The sequence below is a fragment of the Fusarium fujikuroi genome, chromosome FFUJ_chr01 (genome assembly GCF_900079805.1).
Source record: "Fusarium fujikuroi IMI 58289 draft genome, chromosome FFUJ_chr01".
Lineage (NCBI taxonomy): Eukaryota > Fungi > Ascomycota > Sordariomycetes > Hypocreales > Nectriaceae > Fusarium > Fusarium fujikuroi.
Genome location: NC_036622.1, coordinates 781395 through 805541, shown reverse-complemented (window position 1 = coordinate 805541; position 24147 = coordinate 781395). Strand labels below are relative to the sequence as shown.

At 37.9% G+C, this 24147-nt stretch overlaps 5 protein-coding genes; 2 read left to right on the top strand and 3 right to left on the bottom strand.

Annotated features, from left to right (window-relative positions):
• Positions 1–1378: 1378 nt before the first annotated feature.
• Positions 1379–2220, bottom strand: FFUJ_01815 (uncharacterized protein; the record flags this gene model as incomplete). XM_023574517.1 has 2 exons in its annotated part: positions 1379–1653; positions 2028–2220. The coding sequence occupies 2 exons, from the start codon at positions 2218–2220 to the stop codon at positions 1379–1381; spliced, it is 468 nt and encodes a 155-aa protein (XP_023423784.1).
• A 4148-nt stretch (positions 2221–6368) lies between these two features.
• Positions 6369–6644, bottom strand: FFUJ_01816 (uncharacterized protein; the record flags this gene model as incomplete). XM_023574506.1 has 2 exons in its annotated part: positions 6369–6449; positions 6621–6644. The coding sequence occupies 2 exons, from the start codon at positions 6642–6644 to the stop codon at positions 6369–6371; spliced, it is 105 nt and encodes a 34-aa protein (XP_023425469.1).
• A 9886-nt stretch (positions 6645–16530) lies between these two features.
• On the bottom strand, positions 16531–17285 carry FFUJ_01817 (probable Arp2/3 complex subunit ARC18; the record flags this gene model as incomplete). XM_023574495.1 has 3 exons in its annotated part: positions 16531–16707; positions 16770–17165; positions 17280–17285. The coding sequence occupies 3 exons, from the start codon at positions 17283–17285 to the stop codon at positions 16531–16533; spliced, it is 579 nt and encodes a 192-aa protein (XP_023425468.1).
• Positions 17286–18326: 1041 nt separating this feature from the next.
• FFUJ_01818 (uncharacterized protein) lies at positions 18327–19697 on the top strand (the record flags this gene model as incomplete). Its single annotated transcript, XM_023574484.1, has 1 exon — positions 18327–19697. One exon carries the CDS (start codon positions 18327–18329, stop codon positions 19695–19697), a length of 1371 nt encoding a protein of 456 aa, XP_023423783.1.
• Positions 19698–21683: 1986 nt separating this feature from the next.
• On the top strand, positions 21684–23438 carry FFUJ_01819 (probable triacylglycerol lipase V precursor; the record flags this gene model as incomplete). Its single annotated transcript, XM_023574473.1, has 1 exon — positions 21684–23438. The coding sequence occupies one exon, from the start codon at positions 21684–21686 to the stop codon at positions 23436–23438; it is 1755 nt and encodes a 584-aa protein (XP_023423782.1).
• Between the last annotated feature and the right edge of the window lie 709 nt (positions 23439–24147).

Below are 24147 nucleotides of genomic sequence, written 5' to 3'. Positions count from 1 at the left end.
TTTATATTGCTTCTTTCTGAGGTTTTTAATGATATAAATATCTATCTATGTTATAGAAAGACTTTAAAAGGGTGACTTTATAGGAGTAAAAACAGTAATGAGTGGGATAATAAAATCTTTCATCGATGGAAATGACACTATCTTCTCCTCTGTAGCTTCTGGGTCTTGGCCTCCATTTCGGCGGCTAGATAGACAACAAGGGTCTGTATCTTGGGCTAGGGTGTGATCTAAACGTCGTATAGCCCCATACGTCCGTTAATAGCTCCCAGCTCACATTCTTAGGCCCCGTGCCCGGAAACCTAACCCACTGTACCTTGACCTCAAGACTGTCCTCCGGGTCTTGTACCTTGGCACCTAGGACCTTGAAGATGCGGTACGGATGGAAACCAGTTGAAACATCCTGACCTCCTGGTCATGATAATAAAGCACCGGTTTTATGATAGTAAATATATGGACAAGGCAATATACCCCGTCCAACAAATGGCCTCGAGATAGTCGAGAAAGGAGCCTAGCTTTCTTTTCGTCCATCTAATCTGTCTTTTTTCTGATCCTGCTTGATTATCTATGTTGTTTCCAGTGGGATAGGTGATTGCTTAGCTGTTTTGAGGATTGCATCCGCCCTATCCGCTGGAAGCTGGACAGGTCAGCACCTGTATTAAAATGCGGGAGAACGGCGAGATGAAGGGAAACCTACTAGGCGACTTTGATGGGCCTATGGTTGCTATATATAGTCTTGGGAAGACGATGAGTGAGTGAGGGAGAGAGGGGTTGAAACATTCGAAGAGGTGTGAAGCAGAAGCACCGCCCATTCCAAATGACCAAACTCCAAGAGTATTTCGCCATTGCTTTAACTCCCGCTGACGTGCTTGTTAGCTTCCTACCAAGTGCGGTGGAAAGTTCGAAAGGGACATGATATATCTGGTTTATAGAAGAGTAATAAATATTTGCGTTTCAGTTGTATATAGAGCTTGGTAAGTATCGAGCGATCAAAAGCAGCGTTACTTTGAACACATTTCACCCAGAGTTAGTGGTATAAAAACCGCCGCATCAACTCTATGGCCAGTCTTGCTATCAGATATTAGAGTAAGAGTTTATAGGAGTGTTGTAACTTACCAATTTTCGGCTTTGCCTCGGTTTCCCTTTAGAGGACTAATCCATGGGTTTTTTGTATTAAAGCTGGGAGATGATAGTGAACTGGTTTTGAGGGGTGATGGATAGTGAAGAAGAACAGAAGAAAGGGGGGGTGACAAGCTTCTTCGCCGCTACACCAAGGCGTTTGGCAATTTCCCACCGATAAGGGTGAACCATTGTATTGAATTTCGCAAAGGTCGAGGCCCAAGATCGAGATATTATTCTTGTTCCAGTACTTTGTGCCGACTCAAAAATCTGGGTCAACAGTCATTTCAGGAACTTTGAGCCCAGTAAGAATTTTCATTATATCGCCTTCGGAGAGATTGTTTTCTCGGATCATTAGATGCTTGATCTTCTCGCATGCCAGCTTTTCATCGTCTGGACGCATGATGCCGTAGAAATCTAGTAGAGCCGGGTGGATAACAAGGCATAGATGCCGGACGAACTGGTCACAGACCTCAGTATCCTCAGGCCGGCTGACGAGATACTTAAACGTATGCTTCAAGTCATCATTGAAGTTTTCTAGGTTAGTTAACCATATCTTCTCTCCACATAGGCCATATCAGAGCCGGCATATTCCCTTTCCACGATCTATATATGGCAGTTAAAGGGCTGGTGCTACTAAGCCTTGAGGCACTCGCACAAACACATTTCAAGAAGCTCATGCGATAGCCAGGCCGACAGCCTGGACTCAGTTGATGCCTGTATCATCTACTTGTTTACAAGAATTTTCTCCGCATTATCCATGTATGAGTCTTTCGTCTTGATCAGGTGCAACCTGACATGCTTGGTCTGACTAAGGCGATCGAGTTAGGAAATGATCTGGAGGATCTATGTCGCGGACAAGTTGAAGCAAAGGAAAATCCCGTTCTAGCAGTTGTGATGCAAGTTCAGACCAACATTCTCGAGACCGGCGACTTTAGCCGTGATGAGTTTCGCGGCTTCATCAATGATTGACTTGTGACTAACAGCGTTGGACTTGGAGATCCTTCCAGATAGTCTTCTGGGCGCAGGAGTATGTGGATCTGCTTTTGGATATTCATCTCTTGTCTGTGTTTGAATATCTTCGGCGTCTGTTGTGTTCGGCATTGAGGAAGAACAGAAAGGGATGACAGGATGGGGAGCCTATATGTCTGTAAGTTCTGGGATTGCTGCGCCATGCCTCGTTGAAGTTATGAAGGCCGTCTCTTTGTTATAGCCTCGAGCTCAGGAATAGGGTTTCGTCAAGGTCGGTCCATTTGATGAGCTATCCTAAGGCGTCCTTTAAGTGTCTGTTGGCGAGGGCTTTCAGTCTGGGAGACTGCTTAGCGATATGGGCAGAAAAAGCAGATGCCCTTGAGTATAATGTACGATAAGGTTCGCCGATCCTCTGGCAGGGTTGGAAATTTGCATTTGCGAATTCATCAGAGCCCCATGACCTGCGCGTCACATAAGCTCCCTCCACGTCTTTGTTTCGGAATACTCAGGAGGGGGAGTATGAGTATCTCAAGATAGGGCTACCTTATTAATGTTTCCAGGTCTTCATATGTGACGTAGGTATGGAAGATATCAAGGAAGTATCCGCCATCAACGATGTCTGCTGTAGATGTATACTCTGGGTCCTTGGAACAGGTCGTCGATTTGGTGAATGATATTCAGCACCATCAGCAGTGCCTCGGCACTCCAATCGTGAGCCGTGGCCTCATGATGTCGAAAGGCATAGTTAGCTTTCCTTGATTGTCCATAATGCCAAACTCGGTGCTAGCTTTTGCTGACCCTGAATGCCTTATGTTTCGCCTCAGGACCTCTCCTGGCTCTCTCACCTGGTGTTTGGCGGTTTTCTCGAGTCGAAGTCATGGTCTATGCCTGAACTATGCTGAGTAGATATATATTATAGAACGAAACTTTGCTTTCCAATCAGCTTTTGATGTTTCATAGTGTGATCACACACCGAGCTCGTGGGTCGTAGACGTAGCTCTCAATGAATCCATTCTATCGTTGCTTGCTGGAGAAGTCAAGATTATACCTCCCCATCCGATCCAATTTAAGTGGTAAAGTGAAATGAGAGAGGGTAATAGTCGAGAAAAGTGAAGACCATGTGGCGGGGATTCCCAAGTTCCCCGACGCAGTACCCGACATCGTCATCATACTCTAAGTCGAAGACCCTGCCATACGCTGTGATAGCCGATTCGGAGCCTAGCATGGCATTCAAGGGTGAATCTTCTATAGAAAATTTATATAGGAATTGGAGTCGATGGTGTGCTTGGATGTTGACGTGATGATAATACGTGCTCTAGAGCATACTGTTGGCGACACAACCATGTCTCTATTCCAAGTCAAACCACTTCACCTTGAAGAAACATTGACAGAAATGCTTGACATATTGGCCCAATTCTCAATTGGTGATCCATATGTCAGTGCGAAAAATTCCAGATCTTTATGAATGCTAGCCAGTCTCGAGTGAGCATTAACATTCGTAGTCGAGTTGCTGAAATATACGACATGAGAGCGGCTTCAGCCTCTTTGCAACTTGGAGAATATCTGCCAAGTCAACACGTGTACCTTCTGCTGGCTAAGAAGTAGTAGGACGGTGGCGAATTTCGAAACTTTCCTTATCATCTCTGCCTCCAAAGCCGAGTACTGAGATTTGCGGAGTGTCCGCAAAGTGGACTCACTTCCGTCCTTGGATGGGTTCAAAGTTCGTAGTGTGGGCGAACTGGGAGATTGGCATTGTGGTGAACAAGGCACGGAGGTAGTACATCGCGAATCGGGAATAATCAGGAATCTCTTCTGGTAATCTCTCTGGATTCACCAGGTGGACCATGCTGATTGTATAAGCCTTTCATTGTAGGCTGTCAAACGGGCCGTATATATATATGAGATTATAATTTGTCCCAATACCCCAAACTGAATAAGCCTGTTAACGACTTTGTATCAAATTTTGTCGGTTTTACCGTCTCGGAGAGTGCGTCAGGCAGGATGGAGTAGCGTAGATGGTGTTCTCAGAGTCCAGGCTTGTTCAGTCGATTTTGCAAGACACAACGTCCTCGCTGTCGTTGTCAGAGGTGGGAGAGCCCTATTCCAGGATATTTCAGTCATGAAATGACATATGTGAGTAGAGACCATAGACTTCTTTGCGTATTGTTGAATATCCTTCGTAGTCCACACAGAGTTTGAATTGTCTTCTTCTGTCGTGAGCTTCTTGTCGAAATAACAGCTCTTGTGTAACACAGCTTGGTTCACTCTCTCTCATTTTTGTTTAGGGCTTTTAATACATACATGTCGCTGCCCGGTTTCTTTACATATGTTCGCCTGTGCCTGAGGGCTGTCAGGACTTGAGGAGAGAGTGCTTTTGGTGATTACAGCCTGTAAATAGTATAGTTCTGGAATACACCAGCTATAGTTGATGAATGTGCTCAGCCGAGTATTTGCAGATAGATACTCAATAATCGCGACCTCCCATGGTTGACGGGGTGACTATGGAGAACTCTGTGTCGATGGTAAGAGGGTCAACACGAGACAACGCCTTCTTAGTATATATGATGGGAGCGGGAAGGAAATCTCAGAGCTGGTGATAAGAGGGTTTCGATAGAATGTCTCTGGTGCTGAAGAAGATGGTTTGGAAGATGCTTGACTTGGTCGATTCGTTTGAGGTTGGGTCTTTCTGCTCAGCACTTGGTTAAGACACTCGAGTCCCCTCGCGAGCACTGGTGCCAACAACCACTTCAACATGGGACCACATTCGTTGGAAGGGGTCAAATCGGGGTCTCTCTGACACAGGTCCCATAGATAGGCTAGTCCACCATCTGCACGACTCTCTACAAGGTGACGTATGTGGTCTACGCCGAGTTATATATGGCTGGACTGCTGGTTAAACAGCTCAGATAGCTGCACATGCACACCGTTTCCATTCCAGCACTCATCGATTTCCTGCATGGAGTAGCCATTTTGAGCGGCTATGTTGTTGAAATATGCCTTAGGGTCTCTGATATAATCGCTATGCTTATGAAGCATTCATCGTGACTGTTGCTCAAGAACCGCTAGCATGTGAATGCCCGTGTCTGTGATGATTCCAGCAACTGGTTTCGTGTCAGTTCACAAATCCCCCACGCGACCGAGTGACCACGTCAGAAAGAGCTCCTCGTCTCGAGCGACGACGAGCAGTTGGGGATGTCCTCCATACCCTTAGCTCCAGTAAAGATACACAAACGGCAAACGGGATAGAACAATACTTACCCTCTCTCAACGTGAAACTGTGTGATGACTGGCCTTTCATATGACGAATGGGGGTCAGGGAAGGTGATACCATATATAATTCTGGTATTGGTCACATGCTTCCTGTCTCGCTTCCTTGTGAAAAAGCCGTCCATGGTTGCACTCTCGTAGAAAACGTTGAAGACATACGTTGTCTTCTGTTGCCCGTATCAAGAGATTTTTCTTCCCGCTTTGCATTTGCTCGAGACTTTCCACCAAGATCCAAATCGAATCAGCATATTAGCACTTTGTAGATTTAGACCTTGGCCTCCAGCTCCCCGACTCGCCAGAAGGATACGAGGACGAGGACAGGCATTGAAGTTCATGATAGTGGCATTTCCTATCATCTGGATGCAGTCTTCCATCGTAATCGAAGATGCGTACCTCATGGTTTTGCTCCTGGACATAGGCGTCAAGCCTAGCATGGAGGGTATAATATAATAATAAGGAAGAATGTACTGATAACTCCTTCTTCCACTTGTGAGTTCGGTTTGGTCTCCGCTTTACGTCAATGGGCCCTGCTCAAGTATCTTGAACAGTGAACGCTCATCGAAATGGCCCCTGCGGTGGCTACGGGTCTCTTTACCAGTAGCAAGGTGTGTGTGAGAGCATCGGCAAGATCGTAGAACTTAGCACGGGCGAAAAGCTCAAGCATAAGGACTTGTTTAATTTCTGTCCTAGTCCGGAAGAGGTACATTTACATGCCTGATTTAATAGCTTTACAAGTCAGGGGAGCTGTTCTTGAGGTCCTGAAGTTCCAGGTGACCCCCGATCTCTCCCACTATTTCTATAGGCGGCATGTGGCTCTTGTCTAGCCACGTATATAAAGACTTGATGATGGCGACACCAAAGGCATATCGTATCTTCCACGAGCAACTTGAAAGAGAAAAGGGTCCAGGAGAACTGATAATGATCTCGCCTCGTGACTGAGGGGGTTGTCTAAAATAGATGCAGGGCAGTGTCCGAGTTCGCTGCCTTTGACGGCAGCTTCAAAAATCTCGTTGTTAAGGGACAGGCGACTCCTCTCTGGTAGCCTGGCACGCTGTCTTAAGGAACACAATGTTCTCCTCAGCTTTGTCCCGGAGCTCGACTACGGTTAGCGACCCAGGGAGTTGGATGTAGTACAAATGTGTCATATGGCACACGAGATAAGCCTCATAGTGTTTTCCTCAACGGGAAGGCTTTCTTGCGGGACTTTTTCTATGTAACCGATAGACGAGTCGGAGTCGGGGCTGTTACCAGTGGGTTTACTGTACAAATAACATCATCTCGCGGACCATGGTTGTGATATATTGGGTTGTCTTCGGGCCTACGACAATGAGGGGCTGAAATGAAAAGTCAGTGTACAATGTTCGCAATGAGTGAGGAAGAGATGTGCTTATAGCATACCGTACAGTTTAAGATAAATGACGTTGTGAACAGCTGCTTGAGTGGCCAGTCTTTGTTCGAAGGTTCGAAAAAAGAATGACCACGAACCAGACTGTCATTCCTGCCCATGTTTCCTGGCACTTCCTTTTAGATAAGTAGCTGAAGGACTTTTGCTAAGTATCCTTGTCGTTAGATTCAGTCGTCTGTGGCTTGTTTAGCCATATGCTTTTGCCGATGAAGTGAATTGAAGGGGGGGCCTGGCGCCTCCGAGCGAACTATTTGATGTGTTACGCCCTCAGCCCAGTTGTCCGTGGTGACTTTGCGCAAGTGAAGCTTGCAGAGTCTCTTGACTGGGGGCTACTTCCGCGGAGTATGGGAAAGAGGCGAAAGGTGTTATATTTATCTGTTTGGGTGTGAGAGAAGAAAGTTATATAGAGATGACTAAGTATAACGTGGTTAATAAGCAAGCGCTCCAGATAAGCAAGCGCTCTACTTTCCTTAACCTTTTTAACCTATAGCTTAAAAGCTTAAGCTATAATTTAAAAAGGCTAGCTTTTACTTACTAAATTCCTCCCTAAATAACTTAAGAGCTAGCTAATAAGTCTTTATATTATAACTGCCTTTACTATATATATTATAGCGCTAACTACTTAATTACTTTAACCTTCCTTAATTACTACTTTTTAAAAATTTAGTTATTACTTATATATTAATATCTATTTAATTAATTATTTATAATACTTTCTATATAATTATAGTCCCCCCTTTCTATAATTTAGTCCTTTTTACTCTATAGTATTAGCTTAATATCTTATTTATATCTTAAAGATTTTAGACTTTAGCTCTTAATAGTATATTCTTATATATTATAGTTATTATTCCTTTTATAAAAGACTTTAAGGCTCCTAATATTAACTTTAGGGAGCTACTATAATAGTATTTAATTTAATTACTAAGGTGTTTAAACTAAAATTAAATCTTAATAACTATTTTTAGGGTCTTTAAAGCCTATAGTATTAAGGGTTAAATAGCCTTTTTAAAAAGTATTAAAATCTATAGCTATATATTAAGCTTTAAGATTACAGTTTTTAAATTAAAAGAAATAAATCTAGCTTCTTTAAAACCTCCTTAAATATTACTTTCTATAAAGATAGCTTTAAATGTAATATAAAAGGCAGAAAAGAACTTAATCTTAAAAATATAAATTATAAAGTATTTAATTAAATATTCTATTTTTTAGCTATAAGCCTTTTTTAATAGCCTAAAGTACTTAATATTAAGAGACTAAAGTAAATAAAATATATAAGTAGGTATATAAAGTATAATAATCTTATTCTCTTTATAATATCTCTTAAAATTAGCTAAATAGTAGCTTTTATAACTATTAAAGATTAAAAAATAATAATAATTAATTAATTAATTAATTATAGACTAATTAAAGTACTTTAATTACTTAAGACCTAACTTATTATTTATTTATTTATTTTAACTTATTATAATAACCTAATTTAATAAAAGGTTATATTTTTAGTATTAATTAATAAGGTAATATTAGCCTGCATTAATAATAAATAGTATAATTACTTAACCTTTTATATTAATTACCTAAATTACAGTAATCTATTTTTAGTTTTTAGGCTATATTAATTTTAGCCTTCTTTATATTTCTAAACCTATAATAGCCATTCTAGCTATAATAAGGCCTATTATAAAGCTAATTTTATTAAAGTTCTATATATTATTTAATTAAATATTATACTTTATAATTATATTTTATATAAGCCTAAACTAGCTATAAATAATAATTAAATCTTTATATTTAGCTCTTTAATAATTATATCTCTAAAATAAATATATCTTTAGCTCTAATTATTACTTTATAAAGTTATAAGCCTAGCACTTATTAATAGGTAATATATTGTAATTAGCTAGTAGGGAATTAGCTATTTCTTTTATAAAATACAGTTATAAAGGAAATCCTTATAAATCTAAATTAAAAATAAATTAAACTATTATTTTCTCTTTTAAATTAAATAGTCTCTATAAATTTAAAATAGAATTACATTATAATTAAATACTATTTTAGCAATAATATAAAGTAAAGCAGCTAACTTTATAGATATTTACAGCCTATTAGAGATTTAATTTTAGGTTATTTTAAAGGGCCTAAAAGGCAAGAAGGATTCTAGCTTTATTTAAGGATTGTAATATATTAAATAATTAAGAATTAATTAATTAAATAGTTAGATATTATTAGAAAAACTTATATATTGTCTTTCTTTTAAAAGAGAGGAAATTCTATATTTAAATCCCTTAACTTTTAGTATCTTACTAAGGTTTTACCTAAATATAAGCAATTATTTTATTCTCTTAATCTAATATCTCTCTTTAATATATAATAATTCTAATAGTAATATATTAGTCTTAAAGATTTAAGTATTATATTATATTACTTTAGTAAAATATTAATAAACTATTATAAAGTAATCTATACTTATATTATTTTAATAACTAGATTTTAGTATTTATATTTTTCTACCTTATTAAAATTATTAGTCTTTAATAAGCTTTTATTAATATTTTATTTATTTATCTTTAAAATTCTTTAGTTATAATTTCTAATAATTTTATTATTATATTTTATATTAACTTTTATATAAATATTCTTTAAAAGTTTATTTATAATTTAAAGGTTTAATTAATTAATTAATCTTTTAATAAGATTTTATATTTTTATTATATTTATAATATTTACTATAATCTCTCTCTCTAATACTATACTAACCTCTTGCTAAAGTATTATATTTTCTATACTAATAACTAAAAGAAGTATAACTCTATATATATTTCTTTACTTTAATTATTAGGTCTTTATTAATATTTTATTAGTTTTTTATAAGTACTTTAATACAGTTTAGGCTTACTATCTAGCAATTAAGTGCCTTTAGGATTATTTTATTAATAAGAAACTTAATCCTATTTAGGTCTAATAGGCCTATATTATAATTAAGTCTTACAGTATAGCTTAATAAGTAATTACTAACTATATATATAACCCTACCTTTAGTAATAGCAGCACTCTAGCTACTATAATTTAGTCTTAAGATATTATATCCCTTTAGGACCTTTAGGCACTTTAGTACTTTATTTCTATATATTTTTTATTAAGGCTTCTTTAACTTTTTAGCTAACCTGTTTTTAAGGTAATATTAAACTTACTCTTAAGGAAGTATTTACTTAAATTGCCTTTATAATATCCCTTTATATCTATAATATCTTTACTATAACCTGCCTTTATTTAGTAATCTTTTGCCTAAATACCTATAAGGATATCCCTATTAAAGGTAAGGGGACTTATAATAAACTTCTATCTGTATTTAAAGCTAAGCCAGCTCTTTATACTTTACTTAATAAGTATTTAAATAACCTTATTCTTAATATTTTAATTACTTTTATTAGCATTACTTTTATTAATTATTTTAGCCAGTCTATTCCTGCCTATTATTAAGGTGCCACTAAGCTTTCCTATATCTTTAAGTAATTTAGCTAGAGGTTTTTAGTTTTTTAGTTTTTATTATATAGTTGGCATTAGTTATATAAGTATATACTAGGGCTTTACCCCTTTTATATTTTAGTGGTTTTTTAAGGGTAATAAATTTAAATTAAATCTTTTAGGTATCTATTTTATTATATAACTTAATTTAAAATAATTTCTATTTACTATTTAATTACTATAATTTTAGTAAGCCTTAATTGCTTAAGAAAATTTTAGAATTTCTTATTAATAAGGTTTTTAATTAGGCTATTAGCTATTAACTAAATTAAAAGAATATATATTATATTTACTATCCTATTTACTACTTTTTATTTTAGCTAATAGTTATAAATCTATATATATTATAGCTTTATATATAGCTTAATTAATTTCTCCTTAACTAGTTAAATAGTTTATAAATTATTATATTAAATAATTACCTTTAGTGGCTTAATAAGGCCTTACTAAGAGATCTTATCTTTTAAATTAACTTATAATAAGGATATAAGCCAGCTTATAAAGATAGCCTCTTTAGCTGCCTATAATAGGGTAAGTAATTCTGCCTCTATAGTAAATATTATTATAGTATTTTATTTATTTACTTACTAGCTTATTACTTCTCTAAATAGTTATATAGTAAAGGCTTATAAGCTTTAACGGTTTATTAAGTTATTAATAAAGCTTACATTTAAGGCTATAAGTAACCTATTAATAGTAAAGTTATTATTACTTTTAAATTAAAGGGCTAAGTCTTTAGTTTAAGTAAGATATTATAGTGCTCTATTTACTGCCTTATAATATTATAGTCTTAGGTTTCAATTAAATTTTACTAATTAGCTAGCTATAAAGGCAATATTTAGGCAAGTTATTACTACAGTATATATAATAGTACCTACTTTCTATTAATAACTATTTATACTTTTTAAGCTTAATAATTTAATATATAGTAATAACTCTTTTTATATTATTAAGATAACTACTCTATATCTTAATAAGGGGTCTAGAAGTAATTATTATATTTTATTAATATATATAGCTTAAGAGAGCTATAGGTAATAGTTTAGTCTATCCCTTATAACCTTAATGCCTAAAAACTATTATAAGGTCTTACCTCCTTTAATATAATATATCTCTTATAATTTCTTTATTAAATCTTTTACCTTTTCTTTTTATTTTTTTAGATAGTAAAGAATATAGTTATCTATATAGAAAAAAAATACTATATTACCTTAAATCTAATAACAGTCTTTACTAAATACTTAGTAAAATCCTATATATAATAGACCTTTCTTAAAGTGTTTTTACTATAAGAGAGGTAATCTTTAAAGTCTATATAATGCCTTTTATAGCTTAAAGACTATATTAGGTTTTTAGTAATCTATTAGCATTTCTATATATATATCTTTATTTAATATTAATTATATAAATATATTAACTATATTATACTAAAGTATTTTATAGTTAAATCTAGTTATAATTACTATTAAAACCCTAAAAGATATTCTAGCCAGTATAGCTATATATATATTTTAACTATCTTTTACTTATTAATCTCCCTAAATTACTAATCTTACCTTAATTTTTAGGAATTTTCTATATTTATTTAATTTATAGATATATATTTAGTAATATCTAAGTATTTAATAACCTTTTACTGTAATCTTAATTACTTTTATTTATAATTAAAAGAGTTTATAGCTTTTTAAATAAGCTTTTTTTGCCTTTTAAATTATATTCTAATATAAATAACTCTTTATATTAATATATAAGCTAGAAAGCCTCTTTAGGAGCTTTTAATATATATTAATATAAGGCCCCTTTTCCTTATTTAGTATAGAGCTTATCCTATCCCTTTAGGCCTCCTGCTTTTCTGCACTAAATTAGTTTAAAGGCTAAAATAAGCTCCCTTTTTCTAGTAAGTTCTTAAAGCTAGCTAGACTCTCTTAACTCTTATAACTTTAGGTCTTCTATTAGGTACCTATATATATTTTATATTATAATATCTCTATTAGAAATACTATATTAAATAAAATATAATTTCTTACTTATATTTTAGTAAAGGTTTTACTTACTGGCTTATTATCTCTCTTTACCTTTAGATTATCTTCTATTATATAGAAAAAACCTAATAAAGGTAATTTTAAGGGTATTAATAGTAGCTTAAATTTAAATTAGGTATATAGTTTTAATTCCTTACCTGCCTTTATTAAGTTATTGGCTTTAGGGCTTATAAATTCTATATTTTTATTAGTAATTTTATTTAGTTTTTTATTTATTAGATATATTTACTATAAATTAAATTAAGTTTATTAAAGTAAGATTAATTCTTTAATTTATTTTTCTATTACTATTAGGTCTTTAGCCTATAGGTTATCTTAAAGGGTTATTATATTTCTATTAAAGTACTAATATTTATTAAAGGTAATATCCTATATTAAGAATACCTTTTTATTTAATAGGTTTTAAATCTTATAGAAATTACTTAATATATATCCTATTAAGTATTTAATCTACCCTTTAGGGGTTTAATAATATAATTTATTATATTATAGTTATATATCCTTTATTAATATAAACACTTTATATTTATATACTTTAAGGTATAATAAGTCTAGTTTTACTAATTACTTAACTATATACTTTAAGTAGAATATCTTATATAGTAACTTATACTATCTCTAAATTAATAATATATAGTTATAGAGATAGGTAGCTGCCTTTATTAATTTAGGCTAGAGGTATTTTAGAATTTTTATACCTACCTTTATTGCCTTACTTTTTTAGATAATAACTGCAGCTACTCTTTTTATATTACTATTTTAAGCCTATATATTTAAAGTAAATAGTTTATATTATATTCCTTACTAAACTATCTTAGTATATACTTATAAATAGGTTATTATAATCTTATTATTATATTTAATTACCTTTACTTTCTTAAAGTACTATACTTCTATTATATTTAAAAAGCCTTTTAGCGCTAAGAAGATAATAAGGGTTATTTAATTAATTATATAATAGTTTTAAGTAAACCCTAATGCTCTATCTATAAATATCTATATTAAATTATAGCCTATATATCTTAATAATATAAGGTAAAAGTCTATAGCTATTTAATCTCCTAGATTTATAACTTAAATTAACTCTTAAGAAGTGCAGTATATTAGTTAGTAAGCTTTTATTACTTTATATATATTATAGTTAACTATAGTTATTTACTATATTTCTATTAGAATCTTTAACTTTATTTATACTCCTTTTATAGATATAATTAAATATTAGAGAGCCTTTAGCCCTAGGTGGCCTAACCTTGAATACTATTTTGAAGGTGAAGAGCAACAACAAGGAAAAAGACTGCAAGAGGACGGTAACTTCTAACAGCCTCAATTGCAAGCTAAGTGCAGACAGCCACAGAGGTTCAATTGAGACAGGGTCTTCGTTATTAGATAGGTAATCAAGTGATCAGTTCAATGATATCAGATACGAGGACAAAAAGTGTAAAATTCAGTCTGAAAAAGCATGATGAGACTAAGATATCGAGGGGAATCCGTCCCTTTATGTCTGTCACCACAGACAGCCTTCTGACCCCACCAACGAGGCTAGACCTCTTACCCTGGAATGCTCATTATAACCGTTATACTATATTAAGGTATTACCTCTTAATAGCTTTCTTTTAGTCTATATTGTATATATATGCCATTTTAGAGGGATAGGAAGTATATTTACTGCTAATCTAGCTTATATTAGTTTTAAGTTTTAGGGAGAATACTTATATTTAAGTACTTATTGCCCTTTAATCTCTAAGACCTTATTAAGTTTACTTTTATTTAAATGCTATAGATAATTATTTTTTAGGCTTATATCTTATTAAATTTCTTATTTTTTTAGCTTAATAAATAATATTAAATTTATAGTTAATATAATATATAAGGCTATATTATAAAGTTATAGTATTTTTAATATATTATTACTTAATTTAAGTTTAATTTATACTTTATTATATCTTTCTATTAAGATTTATATTACTTTTAACTAAAAGAAGTCCCTAAAGGCTACTGCCTTAAGGTTCTTTATTTACTTTATATCCTTAAATATATATATAGTTATTTTTAAATTTAATAATATACTTTTATTTAAGAAGTAATAGTTAGCTACTATTAGGCCTATATTTAGTTAAGTAAAGCTAACTAGATATAATTAGGCTAATCTTTTTAATTTTAGCTTTTTAACTTAATTAACTATATCTTTTTTATTTTTATCTATCCTTTTTTATATCTAATTAGTAAAAGCCTATATTAATTTAAACCTAATATAAGCCTTCTTAAGGAAAGTATAAAAACAGTTTAATAAGGTATACTTTAATCTATATACTTTATATCTTCCTGCCTTATCTTTATTAGGTCTTTAGTAAGGATACTTCTTTCCTTTTTACTTCTTTTATCTAGGCTTCTTTAGGGTATTTTAATCTTCTCTAGCCTTTTCCTCTTATTTAACTAAAAAGGCTTTATAGCTTACTTTAGCTCTCTATATATCTAGCAGTAATATTAATACTAGCTAAATATTTACTATTATTATATTAATAAATAGGGTATTAAACTAAATATAATTTATTTAGATAATATTATAGGCATTTACTTATAACTCTAATAGAATTAACCTTAAAGCTATAATAAAATTAGGAAACCACTAATCTGCCTCTTTAGCCTCTTATAGGCCTATATTTTAGGCTTTATTAATTAAGGTTCTCTATTACTTAAGCCAGTTATTTACTCCTTTATAGATTATATATCTTTAGTATATAGGTTTTACTAAAACTTCTCTATATATTTAGCAAGCCTTCTATTTTTACTTTATTTATATTAAGGAGAACTTATTATAAAGAGACTAAATCTATTTTATTAAAGTATTATTTTCTAAAAAATAATACCTTATAATCCCTTTATCTACTATATCTAATACTTAATCTTAAATAATAGATATTTTTCTCTTTAAGTCTTTATAGTTTTTTAAATATATTTTATATATTACCTTTATTATAATAACTATTTAATAATCTTTTTTTATAAAATATAATATTTATTAAATCTATATTTTATATTTAGTATAATTTCTATTTAATTTAATAATAAAAAGATTAACTTTTTATATAGCTATTTTTTATATTAATAAAGATAATACTTTTATAGTAATTACTACTTTAATAGCTATAGCGCTTTACTGTTTTACTATTAATATATTAAGGGGTATAGATATAACTACCTTAAGGGTAGGCTTATTAAATGCTATTAGGTTAATATAGGCCTATAGATCTTTATTTTTTAATTTAACCTTTAGGGCCTTATATTAGTTAATCTATTTATTATTAAATTTAAGCCTAATTATTTAATTAATTATTATTTTAAATATCTTTAATAAGTATTAGGCTTTTTTTCTTAGTTATACTTATAGTAGTTTTTCTTATAAATAAGACTTTTAATTATTAGAAAAACTTATATATTATCTTTCTTCTAGAAGAGGGGAAATTCTATATTTAAATCCCTTAACTTCTAGCATCTTGCTAAGGTTTTACCTAGATATAAGCGATTATTTTATTCTCCTAATCTAACAGATATAAGGTTAAGGGATTTTTAGAGCGCTTGCTTATCTAGAGCGCTTGCTTATTAACCACGTTAGTTATGTAGGTATTTATGTATATAATATAAGGTCAGATATTATGTTAGGAGATAAACTTTGTCTCGTGGTTGGGGATTTGAGAGAATTTATAGTCAGAATAAAGGCCATGATTGCTTTCTATTTGCCTAATATGAGGTCATTCAGCAATTGATTGTTGAAGCGAGGCTAGAAATAAATAAGCTGCCTAAACAATCCCATGTTATCTTAAGAACCAGACAGTAGCATCGATGTTAGCAAATAGACCCATACAAACCTAATTGTCAATGGCACAGCAAAGGAGCAGTGCCAAATAGCAAGGCCATAAGTCCCAAGTCATAAAACACGCGGCTACGTCTATGTTAACTTATAGTTACGACACTTCGTGATAAAATATAATAAGTTATGGTGACTATGTGGTAAGTTTGACAGGCCTTTGTAGGCGATTCATCTTGTCACTTGATTGGGACATCTCCAGTGTTCCGACTCTCCAATGGCTGAGAAGCGGACAGCAATGTGTCAAGTAAGTACTGAAAATGTATTTTGTATGACGCCAGCTCCTCGATTTGGTGAAAGTCTTCTAAAATGCCTTCTCTTCCCCCCTTGCCAATACTCTACAGAGACTTGCCCATGAACTTTCTCTTGGTAAAGCTCAACCACCACTTGCTAGGCTTAGTCTCATCCTCATCATATACCCTAGCGAGTAATCGTGACGCGAGCTCCTGTCGAACCTGCGACATATATTGCTTAAGCTGCTCCGCTTCTTGTCTGTCCCTAGGGGCCTCGTACATCTACACTCAAACATTAGCAAACTGGCCAATTTGTCCTGCAGTTTGAGTTTGGCAAAACACACCTGGTTGAGGGGCCATGCAGGGTCTCCAGGAATAGCAAAGTTAAGGTCAAGCGCCAAGTTCAAAACATCCTTCTGGGCATCACGCAGAGAAGCCTGGGGTCGGATCTTTGTCAGACAATCGCTGACGAACCAGATTCCATACACGAGCAGACGGTCGGCAGGGCCTTGGATCTCAAAGTTGCGGAAGAATGTGTTGGCGCGGAAGAGGGCGAGGACCTCGTCGAGGATATCGTAGCTCTCGCTGTCGGGGTCGGGAGACTCGTTGGCCGGCAGAGGCGGCGAGGGGTTAGGCAGGGTGTAGGCAGGGCCTCTGGTCTTGGTACGGAGAGGGAGGAGAGGGAAGTTGCCGATTATGCGGGGGATGTTGGGATCATTGTTGAAAACGGAGTTGTATGCCTAGAGAGGTGTTGTTAGCTTGGTTGATATCGTGACATGCGGTGATGCAATAGGAGATGGTGGAGTGTGCTTGTGTGGTTATTTGTGAAGTTTGGGTGTTTGGCTTGGACATACTGGCATCTTGAACAGCAATGGACAGACCAATTCCAGTATATCAAAGCTGTTTGGGAGGGAAATGGACAAATCGGCGCAAGTTACGGGCTTAGATGCTGAGTTGCGCTTCGCTTCGTCACCGGCGGGGCTACACCAAAGCTCACGAAGCTCACTCACTCGATTGGTGTGGGGCAAGGCTGGCAGCAGAGCAAAGTTGATGCCTTAATCGGAAGATTGTCAATCAGGCCACAAGCGATGATGTGGCGCAGCGCGTGCGCCTCCCTTCATGGCTGCCTAACGCCAGGGATGGCTCCTCACGTGAACTCGCTACTCATTCGCGCCGATTAGCTCCGCGACGAATCACGGTGGCGACGCGCTTTTTCCCTCGTCCCTCGTGCAGATTCTTCCTGGCGCTGATGCAGGTCGTATCCACTAACAACTCATACCTAAGAGTGAAAAAAAGAAGCCTTGCCTTGGTTTCACGCCCTAAGTGTGATTCATTCAGTGTCACCGATATTTCCTCCCTCTCTGCTCTCCCCTCCTTCAACTTCTTTTTCTCTTTCACTGAAGATTCTGCTTTTTAACAAAAGTTGCCTTGTTCTTCTTTTTGCTCACTTCCTATTGGACGCTGAAAAATCTCCCCTTTTTTTTACTTTTTCCGTCAATCCTTTTTGACAAGGGCGACGCTCGTGCCAGACGCTAGCGGAGAGCTTGTCACTGGAAAAGACTGGAGATAAACAGGCGACAGGGAATCATTAAGGGCGCGTCGCAGAACCAAGGCCCAGGGCTCTAACTTACAACAAAGACTGGAGAGAATCATCCGGCTTCAGGCAACCAACAAGCGCTGAAAGAGTCATCCAAAAGGAGGCAAATACAGATCGACTATTCAACCATCGGATGCTTGCATTTGAGTAAGTTTGCGCTATTCTTCTGTTCATTTCCCTGACATCAACGACATCATTCCTCCCCCAACAACCCATTTACACGCAGTGCTAATCAACCCTCCTTCGCGACAGTTCTTTCTTTGGAAACGGCAGCTTCATCGGACAGCTGCGCAGTTTGGTGGATATGGCGACTTCACAATCTTCTTCTTCTCCCTCTTCGACTTCACCGTCGCGCAACGGTAACGGTAACGGTGTATCACTGGACACAACGCCCTGCACTTCAGAAGCGCCCATTGTTGCCCCGCGAAAAAGGCGTCCGCAGCGCATCTACCGGCCCGCAGAGAACTCGCTCTACGATATCTTCCAGCAACACGCCGGCACATCGCTCTTTGTGCGACCCATTTGCTGGACAGATTTACACGCTCAGCTACTCGGCGCGAGATGGGAGGAACTGCCGCCATGCGATACACCTCAGCCGTCAGCGGCCCCAGGCACGCCACCATCGCGAGGGCATTTGAGTCCATCGAACACCATCATCAGCCTTAGCAACGCGCTCACACAGATCCTCCTGCCCGACCCATTGCACCCTATTCTATCCTCAAATGCTGTCAAGTCGGTTCTCAACACGCTGTGGCCTACACCTTTCAACAAGCCACAGTACTTGCCCGAACTCCATCTATACTTTGGCGGTCGCGTTTATCGTGATGCTGTACGCGCGCAGCTTATGTGGAATTACCCATCTGAGGAGGCAAAGTCTTCATACTCTTCATTCAAATCAGTTTCAACGCGACCCGCTGAATCCTTCAACATTTCGACACAGTCTTCGCCAAACTACAGCCCCGCCAACCTACCCATGATCTGTTACATTGGCAAGACTCAATTGGCTTCAGTCCGAAACAACCTTTTTCGCGTCGCTTCTGGACCTGGACGAACATGGAACGAACCCGTGTTTCGCCTCCAGCAACTGCGAGCCCGTATCCTCGTACCTTCAAATTCCGATCACGATGCTCATTTTGTGGGTGTCTTTCTAGGGATGGCGCAGAAGCACTTCTACCCTACCCCACCTATCAGTGGCAGACGCGACTCGCGCATTTCACCAGGGCAGGGCATTCCTCCAAGCCCCAATTTCCACGACATCAAGTTGAAGATCCTGACACACGACATTGATACATCCGAGTTTATTGTCTACACTGGTCACATCACAAAGGAGTTCTTGGAGAAGTTCCACGATCCCTTCAAGGCACCAGCTGACGATGACGACGCTATTGTGTCTGGTCTCAAGATCGAATACACAAGAGTTCCCATCTGGCCAATTCTCGGACTCAGAGAGAGACTGGGCAAAGCTCTAGGCCAAGAGATTGTCGGAACGTTCAACCCAGATGAGATCGAGACATGGGAGAAAGATCCCGAGAAGCCAACTGGCGAGAAGCGCAAGCGAGATGTCCTCACCGAGGTCGTCAGCAGTAGCTACGAGGAAGAGACCGAGGAAGAGCCAGCAATTGTTTCAAAGAAGCGCTGTCTAAACGAGGGTACACCTGTGGGCGTGGTGATGTGAAAGCAAACTACATGCAATGTGTGTATGATGAAACTAGGATGGGATGGATATACCCCCACGGTTTAATTTTGAGGGCAACAGGACGCATTTGGTATACACAATACATTTGGCTGGGGCTGGACTGTCTTTGGGATTGCATGAAGACTCAATCTGCCTCGCAGGCACGCATGACATGGGCAACGGCGCAGGGTTATCAGATAGTTGACGGCGCAAGGTTAGGTTATCAGGGCATGTATGAGCAACAAACAGCATTTGGCTTTTGGGGACTGGTTATGAATTGAATTGAGCTTTCAGAGGGACTGAAGTGAGGGATGGGTTTAGGACTTGTACATATGCCTTTCTTGTGGTTTTGATCTTTCTAGCGAGATGGTCTGCGTTTGATCACGAATTCAATGACATTTCTTGAGCATTGTTCTTGACTCTTGATCTCAGTTGCTGTTTGGGTTATTCGCGGGGTAGAGCATTCCTGACCATTAGTAGGCTCGACACAAGTTGGTCAACTTCAAGGCTATCTCCCACAAGGAACCACTTGTCAAAGAGAAACACATGTCTATTCATTTCTCTTTAACCTCACGGACGACGACCGAACCTCGGAATGCTGCACGACTACACCATCTTCTTCAGCTCTGCTTACAAGAAAGCGGAGATATTTGAGTTTTTCTTCATACCTTGATCCGAACTTGCACCTGCATATCTTTAGTGTTCTTTTAGGAATAGCATCGTGAGAGCTTCCTATTTCGAACATCGGAGAGTATGTAGTTGTGCGTGTGATGGGTCAGCGATTGTTAGTTCAGGTGAGATCATCTCCAGGTATTGATCGCAAATATTACCATTTTTGCACTGGCATGGTTATAGGACCTTGTCTCTGGATAAGGCTGAGCTGTGCTGGGTTGGGTTGGGGCTTTTACCCGGTAATTAACAAGGTTTTTTGTTTCTACCGCTTAATTTGTTTCAATTGTAACCTTTTTGAAAGGGCTGGGGTTGTTTATGTGTGATGACGTTCTTGATGCGAATGTGAGAACAGGGGGATGTTGGGTCTATACGCGGGATAGGAATGGCAGATAGTGAATAGATTACTCGAAAAGGACATTAATCCCTCATAGGAACAATAACATTCCTCGTATTAACTCGTTACAGACCGACATTTGTAATGCTCCCCCGCATTCTTGTTGCTGTATTCCCCGGACTTGAGAGAGGTCACCAGGGCCCGAATGAACTACTTGAGACTACGGCAGACAAGGATCTCACTCAGGGTCCGGGGTATGAACTCTTTTCCGACTTACACCAAATGTCAATGCCAATGCCAATGCCATCTTTGATCAACTGTGCTTCCCCACCAACTATTCTCTTCTGTCGTTCCTCCGGTACCACCACCTTTTTTTCACATCTCCACCAACCACAGCAAACACACTATCACAAAAACCATCCAGCTGATCGTCGATCCCTCCCCCTCTCCACGTGGACTACAGGGACGACATTTTCTGCCTCGGTCTCGTAGAGTCAGAAAACTTGGAAGATGCTGACATATAACCCTCTGGCAGCTGATTTCCCCATGGGGAAGCGGGGACTTTCTTCGGCTCAGGGACTTCTTTCGGGCTGATACAGCTGCTATGCACTCTTTGAATGCGGCGATGGCTTCCTCTTCTGGGGGAAATGCCTATGAGAAAGATGCAGGTTCACCGTCGACGTCGAACCAGGGTTGAAAAGAGGGAGAAAAACTCAATATATTGTGTGGATATGTCAAAGCGGGAGGGGACGAGCGCGATGTTGCTCGAGGTTCAAATTGAGCTCATTTCCCCTGTGAAAATAGGATCAGCAATTCAACTGAGACAGCGGGTTCAGTGTCTGTTGACTTGTTGTTTTGACCCTTGAGAGGACTTAAACTTTATTGTGTACGGCTCTCTCCGTGGTGGTTTAGTTCAGACTTTTGTTCCAACCACTCCTACACTCTGGGCTCTGTCAGTTTACAGTTGCTTGAGCTTCACGATGAAGTTTACAAGTCTTGTCTCTGGCTTCGGCCTTCTTACGGCTGTGGTAGCTGTTCCAGCTCCTCTCCCTGCACCAGATGCAATTCCGGATCTCCAGCCCGTTGAACCAGCCACGCCAGCTCTTGAAGAACGAGCTGCCAAAGTCACAGTCGCTGTTCCTTCTGGAACTGTCATCGGCTCGAGTTCTGGCAAAGTTGACTCCTTCAGAGGAATCCCCTTTGCGGATCCACCAACCGGTTCTCTGCGACTTAAACCACCAAAGAAACTGTCCAAGCCACTGGGCAACTTTGACGCTTCAGGACTTGTTGGCCCGTCATGTCCCCAGATGTTCATCTCGTCTGGTGCCCAAGATGTCATCTCCAAGTTTTTATCAGACTTTTTGTCTATTCCCTTCCTTACTCCCATCACTGGTCAGGAGGATTGTCTTACCATGACTGTTCAGCGACCGGCTGGTACTAAGGCTGGTGATAAACTCCCTGTGCTATTCTGGATCTTTGGCGGTGGCTTCGAACTTGGTTCGAGCGCTATGTACGATGGAACCAGTCTCTTGGGCACTGCCATTGATCAGGACCAACCTTTTATCTACGTTGCTGTCAACTACCGCGTGGCTGGCTTTGGCTTCATGCCAGGTGCCGAGATCAAGAAGGATGGAAGTTCGAACTTGGGTCTTCTTGATCAGCGAATGGGTCTTCAGTGGGTTGCAGATAACATTGCTTCCTTCGGTGGTGATCCTGACAAGGTCACTATCTGGGGAGAATCCGCTGGTGCCATCTCAGTGCTCGATCAGATGGTTCTCTACGGCGGTGATGCCGATTACAACGGCAAGCCCCTTTTCCGCGGCGCCATCATGAACTCTGGCAGTGTTGCCCCCGCGGAGCCAGTGGACAGCGACAAGGCACAGGCTATCTACGACGCAGTTGTGAAATCGGGCGGATGCTCTGGATCCTCTGATACCCTCGCTTGTCTGCGGGGTCTGAGCTACGACAAGTTCTTGAACGCAGCAAACTCTGTTCCCGGGCTCTTGTCGTACAACTCACTCGCTCTATCATACCTCCCTCGCCCAGATGGTACAGTTCTTCCTGATAGTCCAGAAGCACTCATCGCATCAGGTCGTTACCACGCTGTTCCCATGATCAATGGTAACCAGGAAGACGAGGGCACTCTCTTTGCTCTCTTCCAGCCAAACTTGACCACCACAGCCAAGTTCGTCGATTACCTTCAGCAACTATACTTCCAAAAGGCCACCAAGGAGCAATTGACCGCTCTGGTAAACACATATCCCACCGCCCTCAGCGCAGGAAGTCCCTTCCGAACATCTCTCCTCAACGAAGTCTTCCCCATGTTCAAGCGCCGCGCCGCCATCTTCGGCGACTTGGTCTTCTCTCTGACCCGTCGAATCTTTCTCCAAACAGCAGCTGAGCAGAACCCCGACGTCCCAGCATGGTCTTACCTCGCAAGCTACAACTACGGCACTCCTATTCTCGGAACGATGCACGGTTCTGATCTGCTCCAAGTTTTCTTTGGCATCTGGCCGAATAACGCTATGCGCAGTATCAGGACGTATTATTTCAACTTTGTGTATAACTTGGATCCTAATAAGGGCGTCACTAAGTATGCTAATTGGCCGGAGTGGAAGGGGAGTAAGAAGCTTATGTGGTTTGAGACGGCGAATAAGAACAGTATCATTGATGATAACTTCAGGACGGCGCAATATGATTGGATTTCGAATAATGTGGATATCTTGAAGGTATAATTTAGGATATGGTTATGAGTTAATGCATCGCTATTCAGTGAGAGATTGAAGTTGTGTACATTTTCTAAGACTGCCCGAGTTGAGATTCTGCACCATACATGTCTGTCTATCCATCACCCAGTCCATCAAGACACGCTCTAATCAAGCTCTCTAAAGCTTTGCCATTTTCTTGATCTTTGAGGACATTGACTCGAGCTGTAAGAATATTTTTTGTTGACTCATATTGCTCGTCAATTTAAGACCTCGACTCATTGTCTTTCTCATATCTACAGACCTCCTCTTCTCTTATGGCCCTCCGCCTGTCGAGTCACTGTCTCTTGCGTCAGTTACTCATCTGTTGGTACGTCGACATATGGATATGCTCGTTGGCAGGCCAGCTAGGTCTCAATTACTAGTTTAAGCTGTCTTAGTATTCATTGATCTTTGGTTTTTCTCTGACTGGAGATTCTGACACCTCCAGAGGATGTATGCATATATTGTCCATTCCTTCACTGTTCACCTAAAAGTGAAAGGATAGATAAAGGTCACACCGCGCGCACTTCATTATGCACATATGTATCAAAAGAAATCGCATTCTATTCAAAGGCAGCATTCTGAGGTGGAAAACCGTTACGAATGCTAAAAAGAAACAGTTTCCTATTTAATTACGGTCATACTGCAAAAGACAGGGTCTGGCCGGGGATTGAACCCGGGACCTCTCGCAAGCTGT